The sequence below is a fragment of the Tamandua tetradactyla genome, chromosome 20 (assembly GCF_023851605.1).
Source record: "Tamandua tetradactyla isolate mTamTet1 chromosome 20, mTamTet1.pri, whole genome shotgun sequence".
NCBI lineage: Eukaryota > Metazoa > Chordata > Mammalia > Pilosa > Myrmecophagidae > Tamandua > Tamandua tetradactyla.
In genome coordinates this window covers 30,656,872-30,678,304 of record NC_135346.1, presented here as the reverse complement: position 1 = coordinate 30,678,304, position 21,433 = coordinate 30,656,872, and the positions used below count along the sequence as shown (strand labels likewise).

At 41.6% G+C, this 21,433-nt stretch overlaps 1 protein-coding gene and 1 pseudogene across 1 annotated transcript in view; one reads left to right on the top strand and one right to left on the bottom strand.

The window, feature by feature from the left end:
* The first annotated feature begins 2,244 nt into the window (after positions 1 to 2,244).
* Positions 2,245 to 21,433, top strand: part of PDE6A (phosphodiesterase 6A) — a 78,840-nt gene continuing 59,651 nt past the window's right edge. The window contains exons 1-6 of the mRNA XM_077138074.1: positions 2,245 to 2,718; positions 8,743 to 8,895; positions 9,489 to 9,578; positions 10,215 to 10,355; positions 12,113 to 12,187; positions 20,441 to 20,505. Coding sequence (XP_076994189.1) covers positions 2,245 to 2,718; positions 8,743 to 8,895; positions 9,489 to 9,578; positions 10,215 to 10,355; positions 12,113 to 12,187; positions 20,441 to 20,505 — 998 coding nt within the window. The remainder of the gene's footprint in view (positions 2,719 to 8,742; positions 8,896 to 9,488; positions 9,579 to 10,214; positions 10,356 to 12,112; positions 12,188 to 20,440; positions 20,506 to 21,433) is intronic.
* On the bottom strand, positions 17,370 to 18,281 carry LOC143664724 (ubiquitin-conjugating enzyme E2 variant 2 pseudogene; annotated as a pseudogene).

Sequence of the window (21,433 nt, the reverse complement as noted above, 5' to 3'; positions counted from 1 at the left end):
GCTAAAACACAATGTCTATAACAATCAAAATAAATAGCCAGGACTTGATCAATAACTGACAGCTTCCCGAATTTTTGCCCCTGGTTTCGACTTGGGACCAAGCAGAGAAAGCCAAATATGCTCCCCTAACTAATCACATAGGATGCTCCACTTCCAGCTTCCCCACACCAACAGCCTCCAGTCAGGGTATCCCTGAAGCCTTTCCTTTTCCCACTATAAAGCTTTCCCACGCCTCTGCTTGCCTTTGAGTCTCTGCCAAACACAACTTATGGTGGCTGACTCTCTTGTTATAGTGAGCTCTGAATAAATAGCCTTTGTTTTTTTCTCATTTGGTTGTCCTTCATGTATTTCCACAGTATATATATATATATATATACATATATATGTGTACATTTATATACGAATACACATGCACACACATATGTTTTCCAGGAAAAGATTTTTAAATATACCGAAAACATTAGCAATGATGATGATATCTGGGATAATGTTTGATTTTAATTTTCTCCCTTGCATGTTCCTAAATTCTGAGCAAGAGCATATAGGAGTTATAATTTTTTAAACAATTTTACTGAGAATCAAGGATGTTTCAGGCAGCATTGCAAGGCACTAGGGAATCAAGCCTGGGAGATCTCTACCCTCATGGAGCTTATAGTATAGTGGGAAAGACAGACAGTCGACAAGGAAACAAAACACAAGCATGATTAAATGCAATAAAGGAAATAAATAGAATGTTACGACAGGTAGGAGCTAAGGAGAGGGTGGTTAGGGGCTCTTTGAAATAAGATAGCTAGGAATGAGAGTGTGAGCTGAGACCCGGAGATAGAGGAGAGCATGTTCAGGGAGCTGGGAAGAGCACTCAAGGCAGAGGGAATTCGGCTCGCACTGGCTAAGTGGAGGCATTTTGAGAAGTTCAGGTCTCCACATAGACCGCCACACCAGGTGACCGACCTGCATGCACAGTGCTGTGCAGTGCCGAATGGGTGTGCAAGCCCCAAGAAATTTTTACACTCTATGATAAAGGGCATTCTTTGCTCTCCATTAACGTTCATTTACGAAGGTCAGAGTGCTAGCTGCAGTCTATCATCAGGTACTCCACAGTTTTATACCGTAGATATTCCTGGCTCTAGCATGGTCATAGAACCTAAAGCAGCACGTCCTGCTGAGAGAAACTTCTCTACCTCCCCTAGTGTGCTGGAAAAGCGCTTCAGTGAGGATGGTGGTATTTTGATATTCACTGGAGCTGATCAAAACCATTGTGTACATTTCTGATCTTCTGAATCAGAAAAACATAGGCGGGAGCCAGGGAAAAAAACTTACTAAAGGGCCAAGAAAAAGATCAAGGGGTTGAAGAGAAACAGATTTTAAGAATTAAACCTCTATGGAAAGAGCAGAAACTAAAATGTTAACTAGAGGGTACCTCTGAGTAGTAGCTTTATGGGTGATTTTAATGGTGTTCTTTGAGCATGTCCTACAGTGAATAAAAATTACTTTTATAATAAAAGAAAGACTTCAGAAGGTGTGTTGTTTTTGTGGGGTTTCTTAGAGTTCTAACAACAGAGAATCATTTAAATCTAAAGCTGGAAAAGACTTTATTGCATAAGTTGTGAAATCAGGGCCCGTAAGTGCCAGGCCTGTAATGTACACAAGTGAAGCAGACTGAGCAGTGAACCCGCAAACTGAAGACCCATATTGGGGGATTAGGAGAGGCCATTCTCCCCCAGAGCAATATGGATACAGAGTTGTAAGATCTTCTGATTCTTTAGGAAAAGCCAAAGAAATATCCTAAATATTAAATACTAGATTTCTATGTCAAATGTTTAAGGAAAATTCCTTACAGAACAAAGGAAACGCATGCACAGATTGTCGCTCATTCTTGGACCACCAGTTCATAACCTCTGCTTTAGTGGTGTTCAGCCCTTTGCTGCTCAGTGCAAAAATCCCTTCTCAGCTGTCAGTAGACCAAGGAGAAAAAGAGAACCTTCACCATCTCCCATCTGGGGCCCAGCTGCATCTGGACACACTGATCCTCATAATCCTTGTTCCTGGTAAATATTAATGACTTAATCCTGCCAGCTCACTCCTGCTCCTATGTGCCCATCTCAGCAAGATTTACAGATGAGACCCTGAGAAGTCCAGATTGGATTGAAATGCATTCTGACTTGATTTGACGTGGACTGGAGGACTGGCTTTGGAAGACCAGCCTCAGCTACCCGACAGAAGCAGCCAGTTGGATTCCCAGTCATGGGGGAGGTGACAGCGGAAGAGGTGGAGAAGTTCCTGGACTCGAATGTTGGCTTTGCCAAGCGGTACTACAACCTCCGCTACCGGGCCAAGGTCATCTTGGACCTCCTCGAGGCCAAGGAGGCAGCAGTGGACTTCAGCCACTACCACTCACTGAGCAGCGTGGAGGAGAGTGAAATCATCTTCGACCTCTTGCGAGACTTTCAGGAGAATTTACAGGCTGAGAAATGCACCTTCAATGTCATGAAGAAGCTGTGCTTCCTCCTGCAGGCAGACCGCATGAGCCTGTTCATGCACAGAGCCCGCAATGGCAGTGCGGAACTAGCCACCCGGCTCTTCAACGTCCACAAGGATGCCGTCCTCGAGGACTGCCTGGTGGCGCCCGATTCAGAGATCGTCTTCCCACTGGACATGGGTGTGGTGGGCTACGTCGCACACTCTAAGAAGATTGTCAACATCCCCAACACAGCAGAGGTACTTTCTCCTTCAAAAGAGGAGGGTCACTAGAGCAGAGAGGCATTATTCCCTGTGGTTCTAGGGTGTGAATGGGGTGGTGAGCTGCTGGTCACAAAGGAAGGAACACTTCCTCAGGGAAGCCCTCCTAGATTCCCCTGTAATTGTTTAATTAATTAATTAATTAATTCCTTATTTTGAATAAATTCTTCAAACTTAGAAGACTTTAAAATAGTTCAAAGAACTATATATATTTTCATCCAAATCCACCAGTTGTTAACATTTTGCTAAATTTGCTTTATCTCTCCATTTTTTCCTGAACCATTTGAGAGTAAGCTGCAGGAAACTATGCACCTTTATTCCTAAGTACTTCAGAACAGGGCATTTCTAACTTATCCACAGTACAGTGATCAAATTCAGGAAATGTAGCATTGATGTAATACTGTTATCTAGTGAATGGTCCATATTGAATTTTTTCCAACTGTGTCAATTATGCCCAGTATGGCCTTGACTCTTTAGTTCCCTCATATCTGGAACAATTCCTCAGTCTGCCTTTGCTTCCATGATGCTGACATTTTTGAAGGGTACAGGCCAGATATTTTTCAGAATTGTCCCTCCATTTGGGCTTGCCTGATGTTTCTTCATGATTAGTTCAGGTTTGCCTTTTGGGCAGGAATATCACAGAGGTATTGTGTTTTCTTCCCGTGTGACCTCAGGAAACGCGTGATGGTGGTCTGTCCCATTACTGGTAGTTAACTTTGATAACTTGGTTAACACTTGGTCCTTTCACCTAAGAGTCCAGAATTCTGTGGGATCCCACTGGTACCTCTGACAAGGACCTCTTTGGTCACCTTGGGAAGATCACTTCCCCTTTCTGGACTTTTGTTTTTAAAAGCTGTAATGCAGTTCTCCCTATACCCCTCTGTCCATGCCAGCCTCTATTCATCCTGCAGATTTCAGCCTAAGGTGTCTCCTAAGGAACACTTCCTCAGGGAAGCCCTCCTAGATTCCCCTGTAATAGTCTCTTCTTCCAATAGTTTATAACAATAAGCCCTGGATCCAAGGATCACGTCTACCTTATTCTTCAGTTTGTTCTCAGGACCCAGCACAATGTCAGGCCCAGAGCAGGTGCTTAGTGAACACTTGCTATAAGATTCATAATCAAGTAATTATGTAATAATTGCCTGTCTCATTTCAAAGATTGCTTGCCTATTAATGGCAGGGCCACGTGAGTCTCCTTTACTGCAGCAGCAGCCTAATGAAGAGGCTGTCATTGCCAAGGTTCATTGCCAAGGTCCAGCCTGGACAATTTGTGATTTTGTGCCCACCTTACCTCTGGTCTTATTTCAGATCAAGCATTTTAAGGTTAAAAAGGTGGGGAAGAAGCAAATTCCTACTCATCCTTGGTGTCTCCTCAGGGAAGACTTGCCATTAGCATGGCCAGATAAAATACAGGATGCATAGTTGAATGTGAATTTTAGATAAACAATAAATAATGTTTAAGTATAAATATGTTCCATGCAATATTTGGGACATACTTAGGGCATTAGTATCCTAGGGCTGCCATAATAAATTACCACAAAGTGAATGGTTTAAAACAACAAATTTATTCTCTCACAGTTCTGGGGGCTAAGGTTTCTAAATCAAGGTGTCTCAAGGTGGCCATCTCTCTTTGATGGCACTTTGGAAGAATCCTTTCTATTAGAGATTGAATCACAATACCCACAAAAGGGATTTTCAGGTCCCAACAACTAGTCGTGTGGATGTAAACTCACTTATAAATAGGCTTGTGAAGATGTCATTAGTTAAGGTATTGTTACCTGAGTGAGGGTGGATCTTGATCCAACAGGGCTGAAATCTTCAAAAGCAAAGGCAGAGAGCCAACAGAGTCCACACAGCCGGAGACCTTTGGAGATGAAGAAAGAAAACACCCCCAGGGAAGATGTTTGAAATAAGAAGCCAGAGACCCCAGCAGATATCAGCCACTTGCCTTCTCAGACCCATCCACCTTTCTTGAATCAAGGTATCAGTCCCTGGATGGCTTAGTTTGGACATTTTTATAGCATTGGAACTGTAAACTTCCAACTTAATAAATTCCCATTTAAAAAACAAAACAAAAAAAAAAGCAAAGGGAATTTTAGGCAGAAAGAGATACCACAGGGAGCAGCCAGAAGCTAGAAGTCAATGGAACCCAGACGACAAAGAAGATGCATTGCCATATACGTTGCCAGGAGACAGGAACACCAAAGACCCAGGTCACCAACAGCCAGCTCCAGAACACCACAGTCTTCTGGGAGAAAGTGTTGCCTTGCTGATGTCTTAATTTTGGACTTCCTCTAGCCTCAAAACCAAAAGCCAACAAATTCTCATTCTTTAAGTCAAACCATGGCATAGCATTTGTTTTAGCAGCTACAAAATTAAAATACCCTTGCCTCTTCCTAGTTTCTAGTGGTGGTGGCTGGCAATCTTCAGCATTCCATGACTCATAGCTGCATGACTCTAGTCTCTGCATCCATCTTTATATGGTCTTCTCTCCTGTGTGTCTCTGTCTTTGTGTCTTTTGTCCTCTTCTTCTAAGAGCACCAATCATAGTAGATTAAAGCCCTGCATTACGTAGACCTCATCTTAATTTAACTAATTACATCTGCAATGACTCTATTTCCAAATAAGGTTATATTCTCAGGTTAAGGACTTCAACATATTTCTGTGAGGACACTATTCGACCTATAACACTCATGTTGAAAATCATTCATTATTTATCTGGAATTCAAATTTAAATGGGTGTCCTGAATTTTATTTGCTAAGCCTGATGATCCTACTTACTATTCAATGTTTAATTACTTGTGTATTTAATTCTTTACCCTTTTTCCTAACAGGAAAACGTCATGAGATCCATTTATCCCTGTCTGTCTTGTTCGCCACTCTTCCCTGGCCCCTAGTCCAGTGCCTGGGACAGAGTGGGTGCTCATCATAGTTCATTTAGTAATGAAGAAATGATGATCCTTCTCTAGCACTCCCTAAGGTTGGCAGACACCAAACAGGGAAGATGAAGTTCTGTGTGGCAGGGCTAATGTGAGTGAATGAGATAATAAATGTAAGTTGTCTGGCTTTGGGCCTAACATATCATTATTAGTCAATAACTAGAAGATCTCAAGGGACATAATGGAGTTTGTCATTGTGAATGTTTGCAAAGGAGAACTATGGAATCTGGGAATGTGAAACTGTGTGACGCTGCACTTGGCTAAAATCCTAGCTACCGTGGTGTCCAGTGATCTCCATCATCTAACTTACTTCCCTTTCACTCCCTGTGCTTCAGCAAGTCTGATCTTTCTGTTCTTCAAATTGGCCAAGCTCATTCCCACTTCCTGGCCTTTGCATTTGCTGCACTCTCTACTTGGGATGCTCTTTACCACCTGGCTTCTTCTCAGCCTTCAACTCTCAGCTTAGCATTACCTCTTCAGAGAAGCATCTCTGACCACCAAAATTATTGAGAGTAGCCTTTTCCACCACCCTTTCCATCATTTTCTATACAGTATCACCCAGTTTATTGCTTTCAAAGTAATTATCACGCCTGAAGAGAGAATGTTTAATTATTTGTTTGCTTGGTTTTTTGTCTGTCTTCCCCATTTGAATGGAAGCTTCTCCAGGGTAGCAAATTTGCCTCTATTCTTCCCTGCTGTAGATCCAGGGTCTAGGACAGTGCCTGGCATATTGGAAGCAGTGTGAATGGTAACCGGATGAAAGAATGACTTTGGGATTTCTTTAGTTGAGTCTCTGATTCTTGAGCTTTAAAACAAATTATTTGAGCTAAATGACTTATAAGTCGCCTTCTGCTTGATTGTCTCAGGTTTCATGATGTGGTCATTTAGGATACTTTATATGCTGAAAATAAAGGGATGACAATGATTTTGCCATTGCCAGTCAATTGGGATAGATGGAGGCTTATGAAGGGAATTCCAGGACCGAGAACTGGGGAAAGAAGGTTCCTGGTTGGTGTGGAAACATCTGCCTCAGATGCAGGTGAAGCTCAAGAATTTGTTCATGCTGATAAAGGTGAATATTGCAAAACAGAGCTGACTTCATGCAAGAATCTGAGCATGCCCCACACAGAGCTATCTTTAGGATTTCATGAGTATCCTTAGAGAAACCCTTTCTTGGCTAATGCCTCCTTTGAGATTTTGCTTAATCCTCAAATGCTAATTCAAGCAGAGCTTCTCTTAATTCCTTTAACCTTCACCTGGTTTGAAACAGACTCATAGACAACAATGCTGTTGCCTGTTTATTCAATCCTACTCCAACTGGAAGATATTCATAGATGCAGAGTATCGCACTCTGGATTTCTAAATCCTGGGGAAGAGTGGCAGAAAGACCTTGCAGCTTCCATTCTAAAAAGGCTCTGGGAGTCAGCTCTGTGAAATAAATTTCCATTCTCAGAACAGCATGAACTGTACTTGTTTGGGTTGGCTTGTGTCCCAAGCAATGCTGACAGTGGGGAAACCTCACACTGCTACAGAAAACAGAAAGGTGGATTCTTTTTAAGACAACAATTCAGACTCTGTTTCCTCATTCTGATCACAGGTACCACACTGTAGCCTGCACTGGGCTCCCAGGCTGATTTGGGAGTGGAGCACATATTCCTCTGCACTACCACAGCCTTAAACCAAGTCCTTCTGTCCTATATTCCTATTAAGGTTTACTGATAGCAGGCTTGGGTCTAGTCATCTTTGGACCCCCAGCACTTGGCACAGGGACTGATACAGAGTGGGGCTTCAAAGAAGATTTATGGAACCTGTACTGGACATGTGGTGCTAGAACCAGATTGCTAATAGAAGCTGAAAATGAAAAGTGCTTTATGTTCAATGACCAAATCAAGGTCTAACTTTCTCCAGAACTGAGGGCAGGTTCTGGAGACGCACTTTGGACAGTAACGTAAACCTTCTTCAATCTCAGTTTCCTCTTCCATAAGATGTGCTACTAATGGCACAAATATCTTAGGGCTGTTGGAAGGATTAAATGAGATGGTGCAGGTAAAGCACCATGTGCAAAACCTGATAGCCGCTGTGATCATTATGTAACCAGGAAATTAAGAATTAACAAATGATTATGGGTACTGAGTCAGTATATAGATGTTTTCTTTCTATATTATAGAATAGGGGGAAATTAATGCCTAAAATTACTGAAATTCAACTAGTCTCACCCTTGTTTATGCTTACCTTTATAATGGTCATTCCAGCCTGGTCTCAGCCTTGTTTATGCTTACTATTGTAATGATTATTCTAGCCTCATCTCAGCCTTATGTATACTTACTATTATAATGGTTACTATAGCCTAGTCTCAGCCCTGTATATACTTACTATTGTACTAGCAATAACTTCATGCCCCCTTGTTTGAATCCATAAAAGCTCTGAACTCCTTAGACTCAGGGAGATAGATTTTTGGACCAATAGACCATGTACTGTCTTGCTTCATACAAGCAAGCAAGCATTGAACCCCAGTGTCATGGATTGGCTGTTACGCACATCAGGCAGAGAACCCATCACTTTTGGTTCGGTATCAGTTATACTCACTAAGATTTTTCCTTCCACCTCCATTGTTAGCTCTCACTCAGGTTTCTACTTTGGGCTCAGTTGTCACCACCTCAAGAGAGCCTTCTGTGAACCTTCCTCTCCAGGCAGAGTCAGCCCTCCTCACCCCCAAGTTGGCCCCAGACACCTACACTGCTTTGCACATATATTCACCACAACTCTAAGGTGGTTATATCTCAGAACTTCTGCTGGATTTGGGGGGCTTCTTGGATAGGAATCATCTCTGATAGCCCTACTCTGAGTTCAATGATGGACGAACTAACGAATGTCTGAAGAGTAAGAGTCACCTGATAATGCATCTTGGAGGTGGGCTGCTGAGGGGGAGTAGATGGAAATGCCTTCTTTCTCTTGTCAACAAGAGAATGGTGAGTCTCACATGATGGCCCCACAGGGCTCTGGGTTGCTCTTATTATCTTTGCTTTTCACCTGCCACCAGGCTTTTTTTTCTGTCTTTTCTTAGGATGAGCATTTCTCTGACTTTGTGGACAACCTCATGGAGTACCAGACCAAGAACATCCTGGCTTCCCCCATAATGAATGGGAAGGATGTGGTGGCCGTTCTCATGGCTGTGAATAAAGTGGATGCACCCCACTTCACTAAGAGTGATGAAGAGGTAAGGTTGCCTTAAACAGCCGGACATGGCCATGCTAGCACATTCTTCCAGTTTATGAAGTTCCCCAAACCTTACTGTTTGACCAGGATTCAGTTTCCTCACCTAAAACACAGAGGGTTAGTTTGGAGCTTTCCAAGGAAAGCAGAACAGGTTAATAGTTAAAACGTTGGACTTTGGAGTCACGAACGTAGAGGTAATTGTTCTGACTGTGCCAATAACTAGCTGTTTGACTTAGTCAAGTTATTTAACTTTTCTTAATAGCAGCTTTCTTATTTATTAAATGGCAATGATAATAGTATCCACAGGGTACTTGTAATGATGGTTAAAATGATATAAATAAATAGCACTTATGACAGGGACTGCACACTCAATAAATAGTAGCTATTTTTCCTATCAGCACTAACATTCTATTTTCTCTGAGTTTTAGAATCTTAAAATTCAACATTTTATGATTCTGCATTCTGCAGTCCATCTGCCCAAATTGCCTCTGTGAAGTTTTTAAAATATTCAGATACATGTTGGTGGTAAAAGTGGCCACCAGAGAAGGAATTTCTCCTTCTCACCCACTCTCCCTCTTGCTGTTTAATTTTTAGATTTTCCTGAAGTATCTCAATTTTGCAAATCTGATCATGAAGGTGCTCCACCTGAGTTACCTGCACAACTGTGAGACACGGCGTGGCCAGGTAAGAGGCTTGGCTCAAAGGAAGTACTGGATATGTCTTATTACTGACACATCAGTGTGGTCCAGCCTGAAAGGCAGGTAGGAATGAAGGCGTCTGGGAACTGACATACAGTCTCTGCCTAGCATCCCTAGTGTTATGAAGTGCTGGGGGTTTGTAAAGTTGTATCCCAGAGTTAAGTGCACAAGTTTTCAAGTTTGAATTCCTCCTGTTCAGTCATTTACCAGCTCTGAGACCCTGGGCAAGTCACTTAACCTTTCCAAACTTCAATCTCTCCATTTGACAATGCCAAAATTATACCACCTTCCAAAGATTGTTATCAATAGTAAATGAGATCATGAATGTAGGGCGCTTAAGTTCAATTAATGTTTGTTATTATTGTTGGTATTAACAACCCATGAGATAAAGGTAATGGAAAGATTTGGACCTGGGGTAGCATGTCTGTCACTTTGTCTCCCTGAACATCAGTTTCTCCATCTGTAAAATGGGGATAATTACCCCATTGCTTATCTACCTCCCTGTTATTGTGAGGATCAAATGAGGTAAACTCCAGAGAACCGTACAGAATGTTATTATTCTCTAGCTAAGGAAACTGCTGCTGTGACCTAAAAACTTTGATATGCCTTTTTATTTCTTCAGGTACTGCTGTGGTCTGGGAGCAAAGTTTTTGAAGAGCTTACGGACATTGAGAGACAGTTTCACAAAGCCCTGTACACAGTCCGTGCCTTCCTCAACTGTGACAGATACTCTGTGGGTCTCTTAGACATGACCAAACAGAAGGTGAGAAAAGTTCAGGAGCAAATATCTTCAAGAAAAAGGTTAAATGTATGCTGCAGGGGGCCCAAAATTCAGTTGCATAGAGAAGAGGCTGGGAGAATTTGGTAGTTGTGAAAACTTTTACTAGGTCTTTCTTTTACTTAAAGTGAGGTCTACCAACCTTTAAGGGGCACAGATGAGTAAAAAACAATCTGTATTTTCCCTAGTCAGTTAGGAAAGAAAGCATACAGGAGGAGAAGGCTGATGCAGGGATAAAGGTGAACGATGCAGAGGTTTTTACTATAGGTTGAAAGTTTGTTGAAGGAAAGTCACCAGCTTCAGGAATTCTCAGAAAATGTACTGAAAATTGGGCATGATCCTTCCCCATGGAGCTCACAGGGCACTTGAAATGGAGGAATGCTTAGATCTGGTCCTGCAGAAAGCTCAGGGGCCAGATTTGTAGCACATACAACAGCTAAGGAGGCAGAGCCCCATCTAGGCCCCAGAGACATTTTTTCAGTTTTATTTCCCCAAATTAACTGTCCCATTGCTCATCTTTTATCTGTCCTGGCCTCAAGGGGCTGATCACTGTCTGCTTTAAAACACTGTTATCTGGATTGGTGACTTCCTGTTCCAAGAACTACAGATACAGGATTCTTGTTAGTTTCACTTTCTATGACCAATGTAGGTACTGCAAATATTTTGGGTGAATGAGTAAATGAATCCCAGAATTTGGTTTTGGGAAAGATCTTAGATTTAGTCCAGAAGCTTCCAAACTTGGCAGTGCACTAGAATCTGCTGAGGAGCTGTTTAAAAGTTGCTGGGTCCCCTTTCCTGATTGTCTGCCTTTTTGACTTCATGTTTTATGAACAACTTTCCATGTAAGTACACTTGGATTATTTATTTCTAATAAGCCTTTATATTGAAACATAACATATATGCATAAAAGAGCAGAAATTATGGGTGAATAGTTGAATTAATCTTCACGGAGTAAGCAGCCTCATTTAACTACCACCAATATTTAGAGATAGAATTTTACCAACTCCCCAGAAGCCCTTTCATGCCCCCTTCCAGTCATCCCCATACCCTCCTCCCTGAAGGTAACCTCTATCTGACCTTTAACACCAGGCCCAGTTGTGTCTGACACAAGATTTGCAGCCCCATGTGTAGTAGGAAAACCAGCAGAGAAGCAGCAGGGAAAAGCATTTATGGTTTTCCAGTCTGCTTTCTCTCCTGAGACTTCGTGACTTGCAACAATATTGCTAGCCATTTTTCCTCTTCTCTCTGCCAGTGTCTTTCATGGTCACCATGCCAAAGAGGTTTCATCCTTTCTTGTTGGAGCCCGGATACAGGCCCTCTGTCCATGTTTGTTAACATGTTTGTGTCTGGCACCAAGAAGTCCCCTCTGGACTTGGACACTTACGTTGTTTCTAGTTTTTCACTACTGTAGATGATACTGCAATGAACATCATTTTAGCTAAATCTTTGGTCACATGCTTAGCATATCCTAAAGGTAAATTTCTTAGCCAAAGAGACTCTACTGTGCCTCTCATGTCCCACAGGACTCGAGTGCTCCAACTCAGCTCTCCTGTTTTTGGTTACTAATTAGACCGGCCCAGTTCATCACCTGCCATGATTGACATCCTCTAACTCTACTGAGTCTTGCATCCCTTCCAAGCTGGTTTCAGTGAGCTCTCCCCACCCTCCAGATCTCGGTGATCTTAGTCTCTTTTTCATGATCTATATTCAAAATTGGTATTTATTGTTTTTCTCCTGCCTAGGAATTTTTTGACGTGTGGCCAGTCCTGATGGGTGAAGCTCCACCCTACTCTGGTCCTAGGACTCCAGATGGAAGGGTAGGTCATTCTTTGGCCTTTTCAATATGATCAAATGTTTAATGAAATACAAATGCAAAGTACATTGGACCTTGCTAAAGGAAGCTTTTGATCACAATGGCATTTATCATCTCTGGGTTGTGTTGTCTCCCTGGAAGCTATAATAATTTCACATATTTGCCAAGTCTTGTAATTTGCAAAGTGATTTAAATATCCTGCTGGAGTTTCACAGCAAACTAGTGGAGTAGATCAAGTAGGAAACAATATTCTCATTCCACAGGTGAGGAAAAAGCCCCAGAGAGAAAAGTGACCTGCTCAATGACTCTCTAGGAGTTTAGCATTGTAAGAGCACTACAGCTGGAAAGAATTTTAATGATTATCAAATCTAACGTGCAAATTGGTAGCTAGATTCCAGGCTGTAGATACACTTTCGGTCACATAGGTTTTTTACATTTTGCTTTACTTTTACTTTTGGTTTTTAATTTGACCAAATTAAAACACTTAAAGACATTTCCCATAAATAGCCAGATTTTCAGTTTCCTTTGAAAAGATAGGAGGTCAGTCAAAACTGGACCTCCAATCCTACAGGGCAAATCTGACTCTTGGAACATGACCTGAGCTCTCCAGTTTGCCACAGTCCCCACTTGTTTCCACCTGGGCCCTCTTCTCATTTATATTTCCTCAGGCTCATGTAGGCCTTAGAGTCTGTGACCTCTGGTCTAATCCAATTCCCTCATTTAAAAAATGAGGTGCACATGGTTCAGAGATGCTGAAATGACATATGTGGGATGTGGACATGAATCAGGGTAAACAGACATAACACTCCAAATACCTATAGAATAACTAAGGACCTCATCTGAGGCCTCACAGGGGAAGGACCATCAGGGCCATCCCTGTATTGAATTTTCTTCAGTACTCCTTCCACAAGACTGTTTAGCCTAACTAAATACCAAGTTCTGCTCAGAGACCTGATTCCACCCAGTCAATCCTAACCGCACCCAAGATGAAGTCTGTGTAAATGATACGCTTTATATAGTCTTAATTCAAACTCTGGGAATTTAAAATTAGTATTCTTTCCTGTGAGTTTCATATTCAAACCAAAGAAAAGAGATTTCAACCTTGGGATTTATACTGTCTGCTATGCTTTATCCAAAAATGATCTTTATAACCTGCTGCCATCCAACTTCAAATTTATTCTTTTCCCACACTTGGGAAGACCGAGTCTTCAAGGATTACATCATATGCTGCTCTCAGAAAAATATGTCCGGGCACATTTCCTTTGTATGTATAGCTTTTTGGTGTTGGCATCAGCAGACTTTTCTGTGGAGCTGTCAAGATATGTTGGCACTGAGTTTTTTCACGAATTCACATATAAGCTATACTTGTTTCTACTGGAAAGTCAGAAGTTGAGGAACTGGAATAGAGATCATCATAGCTTTCCAACACCATCGACTTTAATTTCCGTTCCTTCGACATTCAGCTCCCTGAGCTGATCCCATAGATAAGAGGTCTTCCCTAACTCCAGGAAGGCCAGAGAAATGTCAGGCTCTATTTCACCTGGCTCTTCACTTCTGTGTCCCAATCTTCAAGACCAAACAGACTCGGACATTTTTGCACTGAACAACAGCCCATGAAGAGTTGCCCACCATTTGATCAATTCAGAAAGTTTTGGTTTCACTGACTAGCACACTCATGGTTAAAATTTGTCTTTCTCAGAATCCTTCTCATTTTCAGGTGGCAAGCGCTCAGTACCTTGCAAAATTAGGGTTGCGTTAGATTGTGATGGAAAAGGTCATGGTCCAGAAGACAAAGGACTTTGGTTTTGATCGGTTATTAACCTGTAGGGCAAATGACCACTTGGTTCTTCAATTTACCTTCCGCAAGTGATGTCACTGAACTCATCTCTGAAGTCAGTGCCAGCTCTAGGATACAGCTGGTGAGGGAAAACGCATATAGGCTGAGCTGGAGCCCAGATACAGCATGACAGCATCTCTTGGAAACAGCGTGGGCTTGGAGGGAGAATGCCTGCGTTCAGACACTCATTCCACAGCTAGCTGTGTGGCCTTGGGAAACCTACCTTACCTCCCTCATTGCAAGGTGGGGATAATCAAACTTACTTAATAGGACTGTGGTAGTTAAGGTGAGTCACACACTGACACACACCAGACACTCAGATACTTAATATTAACTTTCTGGATCTCACCATCTGCTGGGCCCCATACTTGAAGTATGCCATTTACCCTTCTCAACAAGTTTATGAAAGAGGTTTTATAATTGAGGAAACTGAGATTCAGGAGGTAAGTCATCTGCATAAGTTCAAAGCCAGGATGCTCTTCTCTCTGAAAACTATTATTATAACCAAGCCTTTTAATATTCCCCTTAGCCTTCTAATATCACTTACACAACTCACCTCCCATCTTCACGTTTGAAATACAGCTTTTGTCTGGCTACTGATAAATGAATCTCCCCCACACATCTTGGGTCTAAAACTTCCCAATAGTACCTATAATTCACTTCACCTCCTTTTGAAAATAAATGTTGCTCTTATTTTAATTACTTAAGTCTAATTTAATTATTAAGGCCAATTAGGCTTCTTGGGAAGAAATAACATTCATTTGAAATAGCTATGGCTATTTCAACCTTGTTTTAGGGTGTTAGCTCCTCAAGTGGACACAACAAAGGTGCTCATTGATGGCTCAGTTTTGACTTTCCAGAAGCTGGTGAATTACTACATGAATACAGCCTTGAAGGCGACTTGGCTGAGATACAGTGTGTGACAAAAGCTCTCTTTACCTAGAGCACACTGATCTTTTTGTTGCTTCCTGTGAAAGCAAAATGATTCTCCTGTGGGCTTCAAAAAAATATCCATTTCTAACCTTTCTAAAGAAGTCTTGTAGAGCCCTCTGGATAGGGCAGCCTGCTGGGGCCAGGGAGTCAGGGAACAGCACGGGCCCAAGGACTGAAGGCCCTCATGGAAGGGCCTGCAGAAGGTTGTAGAGTTCTGCCTCCTCTTCCCCCTCTTCCTCTTCCCCATCCTCTTTGTCTTCCCAGGAGGACACATGGCTCCACCAAGTGCCCAGCACATGATGTGGCCATCTTTGTTCACTTAGAGGATATAACTTCACTTTTAAAAATACTTTAAATAAAATTTGGTTATATTTATTGAAGAAGTGATACATGAGTACAGTGAAAATCTCACACTTTATCAAGCGATCAAGGGTAGGCCCCAGAAATCAAGGAAGGTCCTCCTGGTCAACCTCCCTGAGGCAGCCAACTGCTAGCAGTCCATCTTTCCAGGAATGTCTATGTGTAACCAGATGCATATGCATATGCACGTGCATGTGTATATGTGGATGGGTATGTACATATGAATATGTATATATATTCTACCACCACCCTCAACAAATGTGAGGATTCTATTCTTCTCTTGCTTTTTTCACTTTTTTTTGGCATCTTTCCTTATCAGCACCAAGACAGCTACCTGACTCCTGAGACATGCAAAGTATTCATTCTATGCTGCCCTCAGTTTGTTTGACCACTCTTCTTATGATGGACTTTATGTTGTTTTTTGGCTTTAAATTGAGTCTGAATGAAACCCCTGGTGGGTCAGATCATGAATTTACTCACATTAGAAGTATATTTGTAGGATTCATTACTACATGTGTAATTACTGAGCCAAAGAGTATTTGCATTTTAATCTTTGAGAGTTATTGTTTATTAACCAAACGCAATCTAAGAATCATAGCTGGGAAGGACTTTAGGGATCATTGGATTGTTTCCTCTCCCCATTGTCCTTACAACCCTAGAGTTCCACTTTGGCCAAGGGCAACTAAGAGAGGAGAAAGACAGGAAAGGGAGTCTATGGTGCCACAGGGTCTCTATGTACCTATCTCTGCTTCCATTAGAGCAGTTTTGATTTCAGATGCTGTTTATGATTAAGTTCCATGCCTTGTTTGGGAGAAGGCTCCCACTGCTTAAACAACAGCAGTAAACAAACACCACTGATCTAATTTTACAGCTGGGAACACCGAGGCCCAGAGAGGACACACAGTACAACTGAGACTAGAACACAAGTCTTTGCACTCTAAGTTTGGTCGTAGCTCCACTTCATACTGCGGGGTTCATCTAGCCTCCTCCCTCTATTCTTGAATGCTTCTTACTCTAGGGAACTCCCTGCCTCTGGGGCAGCCCATACCATTGGAACAGCTTTAGTGTCTGGCTTCTGTTTAGCCGGAGTGTGTCTTCTGGTAGTGTCCAGTCATTGGCGTTGCTGCCAATCTTGGGCTTAGAAGAGTGGAGCCTCTCCTTCAAGCATCTGGAGTAGGGCCACAATCATAGGCAGACACATCAGTTGGATCAAGGGATTCCTCTTTGAAGGTTCTGGGTCCAGAGGCTTGAAAGGTTCTAGGTATCTGCTTTTAAATCTCTAGATTAGAGATTTAAGCTGTAAGGAAAAGCTGCTTTTTTTGAGGATACTTTCCACGTTTTATTTACATTTAAGACTGACTTCAATTTCAAAACCACATATCCATACACCTATTTCCTTTTAGTTGGTTTCACTTAAACTTAAATGCATGGTTTGTTAAACAAAGACTGTAAACAAATATTTACCATGTCTGTTACAAGTAACACACGGGGAATGGCTTTTAACAGAAATTCATTGACACCCCCAACTTTTTTTTATTATAAATACAGGTATCAAAACACAATCCTGAACATATTTTGGTACTACTAGTAGTCAGCACCCACACTGCTTCAAAAATTAACACAATTTGCAGCAATATTCACTGTACCTGCTAATTCAAACAATTTAACTGCAGCTTTTTCACTAAGCAAGTGGATAAAGCATGCCATTTATGTTTTTCCTTCTTGAAATTAGTTTCCAGACACAAATATCCTTCTCCACTGTAATCTGACACTGCTTGCCATGCTTTCATCTTGTAAACCTGAATTCTACTTTGAGTACTCCAGGTTTATGCTTAAATGACAGTGCCTTGATAAGAGGAAAAAAAGAATTGTGCTGCATTTTTCCTCCTGGTACCTGAAAACATAATGGGTATATATTCTTACAAATGTCCAGATGATGTGTATCAGTTGCAATTCTTTTACTTAATGTGTGGGTATTCTGCACTGTGATACTTAAACAAGACATTAACATGAGTAGAAGGTTGTTGATTTAAGACAAGTTTGAGATCTACTAAAATTAACTGTTGTATGTTTGTCCTTCTGGTGGCTGTGGAAGCTTCATATTTTCTTTGGACATCATTGGACATCTTAGCTCTTGGAAGTACAACTTTAATGCTATATGAATTTTGCCAACATTGGTATGCTTCATGCTTCCACCATTCCACTGGAATTATTTATTCCATTCATATTAATTTTTGCTACAAATCTAACTGATGGAGGAGCTTCTGGGTATTTAGGTCCACATTCTACTTTCAGGCTATATATTCTGTTTTTGTAATTTGCCCTTGGTGGCCCAATAATCATCCCTATCCACCTTGTAAATGCTATATCTTCATCATCTTCCAGGCCCCAGCTAACAGTACCATCGCCTACTCCTTTTCATCCTTCTTCAAGTTCTTCCAACAAGGGGAAGTTACGAAGAACTTGAATTTGTTTGGGCTGCAAGGCATCTCTAGATGTACCACCTCCTCAGGGCCCTGGAAGACTGCCCCGCCAGCTCAGCCACTGCTTTTTTATTTCCAATCCATTTTGGACTGATATTTTTCAAAATATGATAAAAATATATTACTAGGAAAATGAAAATTTAAATGGACATACAGAATGCAAGTTCCATTTTTTATTATTATTAGATTCAATAGACAGCTTAACTCAATCAACAATCAATTTCTATTTATTTTTTCATCTCATCATGGAATGGTAACAAAGTTTGCAGGCGGGCAGCAGTCCAGAGAGTCCTCTTTGAGTAGCCTTGCTCTAGGTGGAAGTGATTCAGATAAAACAGTATTTTAAACTATTAATCTTAAGTGCCAGAACAGAAAGATCACTGAATTAGGAGTCAAGGAACTAAATTCTGGTCCTGGCTCACTGTCTTGCTATATATAATGAGTCCTTTCCCCTCTCTGGGTCCTGTCCTTTCACACCTGGCCATTCAGAGGATCTAATGAAGTAACAGAATTTTTCTTCCTTGGAAGGAGCCATCTGCCAATATCAACTGCATGCTAGGGAGTTATGTAATTGAACAGGTCCACATTAAGAGAATGGGAGTTTTAACGGTGCCAGGTGGTGGGAGGGGTAGAAGAAGTGGAAAGTTAGTTTGGAGGCATGAGGTATGATTGGGTGGGGGTGGGGGCAGGCCTGGAGGAAATGACACAGCAAAGAGAACCACTGAACGGTGAGAATGAAGGAGAAAGGGGGCCGTGACCACCCGTGCATGGGTGATGGCAGGCTGACTGTGATTCTAAACGGGACAGAAGCCTCCTTACCACTTCCTCCTCTTCCTCGACTCTGGCAGCAGTCTGTTAATTTCTCCTTTGGCTCAGCTTCTAGATCGCCTTAGAAAACTTACCATCCCTCTTTCTAGCCCCAGATCCCAGCCCACTGCCTGGCCACTGTGAGCTGGTTCTAAGGATGAGTATACTGAAACCTGAGGGTAAACTGGGGAAAGTGCATTCCAGCGGGCAGCCCCAGGTACACCTTTAAAGAGAATTACAGTCAGGCTTAGTGCTTCCTGAAAACCACATGACAGATGATAAAAAACAAGACCTTCTGCTGAGATTCTGTCTCTGGCTCTTAAGATATATAGTTTTCCAGCATGGTACTGGCATAAAGATAAATACACTGACCAATGGAATAGAATAGAGTGTTCAAATATAGACCCTCTCATCTATGGACAATTGATCTTTGATAAGGCAGTCAAGGCAACTCACCTGGGACAGAACAGTCTCTTCAATAAATGGTGCCTAGAGAACTGGATATCCACATGCAAAAGAATGAAAGAGGATCCATATCTCACACCCTATATAAAAAAAACTCAAAATGGATCAAAGACCTAAACATTAACTCTAAGACCATAAAACTTTTAGAACAAAATGCAGAAAAATGCATTATCAATCTTATAATAGGAGGTGGTTTCCTAGACCTTATACCCAAAGCACAAGCATTGAATAAATAAATAAATAAATGGGGACTCCTCAAAATTAAACACTTTTGTGCATCAAAAATCTTCATCAAGAAAGTAAAAAGGCAGCCTACACAATGGGAGAGAATATTTGGAAATGATATATCAGATAAAGGTCTAGTATCCAGAATATATAAAGAGATTGTTCAAGTCAACAACAAAAAGACAGACAACCCGATTACAAAATGGGCAAAAGACATGAACAGACACTTCTCAGAAGAGAAAATACAAATGGCCAAGAGGCACATGAAAAGATGCTCAACTTCCCTGGCTATTAGGGAAATGCAAATCTAAGCCACAATGAGATATCATCTCACACCCACCAGAATGGCCACCATCAATAAAACAGAAAATGACAAGTGCTGGAGAGGATGTGGAGAAAGAGGCACACTTATCCACTGCTGGTGGGAATGTCAAATGGTACAACCACTGTGGAAGGCAGTTTGGCGGTTCCTCAGGAAGCTAAGTATAGAATTGCCATATGATCCAGCAATACCATTGCTAGGTATCTACTCAGAGGACATGAAGGCAAGGACACAAAAGGACATTTGCACACCAATGTTTTTAGCAGCATTATTTACAATTGCCAAGAGATGGAAACAGACAAAATGTCCATCAACAGAGGAGTGGCTAAGCAAGCTGTGGTATATACATAGGATGGAATATTATGCAGCCATAAGACAGAATAAAGTCATGAAGCATGTAACAACATGGATGGACCTTAAGGACATTATGCTGAGTGAGATTAGCCAGAAACAAAAGGACAAATACTGTATGGTCTCACTGATATGAACTGACATTAGTGAATGAACTTGGAGAATTTCCGCTGGTAACAGAGACCATCAGGAGACAGAAATACAGTACATATTGGGTAATTGGAGCTGAAGGGATACAGATTGTGCAACAGGGCTGATTGTAAAAATTCAGAAATGGATAGCACAATACTACCCGACTGTAATACAATAATGTTAGAAAATTGAATGAAGCTGAATGTGAGAATGATAGAGGAAGGAGAGCTGGGGGCACAAATGAAATCAGAAGGAAAGACAGACAATAAAGACTGAGATGGTATAATCTAAAAATATATATGTATATATTTATATATATAGTTTTCTATTTCTTTTGTCTAGGAAATCAACTTTTACAAGGTCATTGACTACATTCTGCATGGCAAAGAAGACATCAAAGTAATCCCGTAAGTTTAATCTCAAAGCATGCAGGATTGCAGGCATGTTATCAATTTTCTATAAGGTACTTATTCCAGACCAACACTAACCAAATTCAAGAGGGTCATCCATGGGGTTAGAGGCAGAGAGAGCAGTAAGGGGGCAGTAGGAATAATGGAAAAACCTATAAAAGTTGGGAAAGAGGCCCAAATAGTGGAAGAGACTTGACCAAAGCCATAGCATCCTGGATTCTGAGTCAGGTGCTCCAAGCTTGAGTCCACACCTGGTCTTAATAAGTTTGCTGTCTCCTCTGTTTCCCATCTATAGAATGAGACTACGAGGTCAGCTCAGTGCTCTCATGGATGAGAAACCACGCATTTGGGTTCATGAAAAACTTAAGGCAAAGCCAGGAAGCTGGCTATAAGAGTGGCTCCTCCTCCAAGGTGGGCACAGTCAGGTGGTAGGAAGATTATGAAAAAGAAAGAACTCCCAGAGGGCAAAGCCCCAAAACTGCCTATGGGAAATTGGGACTCAAGGATTATTTTAAGAGTCGAACAGTCACAGACCTTTTTAGTATAGGCTTGTACTTTTTTTGTTAGAACAGTCACAGAAACTTGGTTGGCTCCTTATCCATTTGAATCCATTCCAGGTGTGAAGAGCCACACCCATGGTTCTCGCCCAGAGCCCTGCCTCTCCTTCTCAATTTAACTGTAGACTCCCTACGACTGCAGGCAGGCTCCATGGGAGAGCCAAATCCTTAGTCTCTTTTTCCCTGAGCTATTTTGTTCAATTTAAAGTATTTACTATATGCTTCCTTAATTCTTAAAGAGCAGGTTTGACAGGCCACGCTGGTTTGATCCTGATCACCAGACAGAATTTCAGTAATCCCCTGTCATTCAAATAAAGCTGTTCTTAGATTTACTTTTTACTGGTTAGGGATGAGAAGTTGCCTTAATT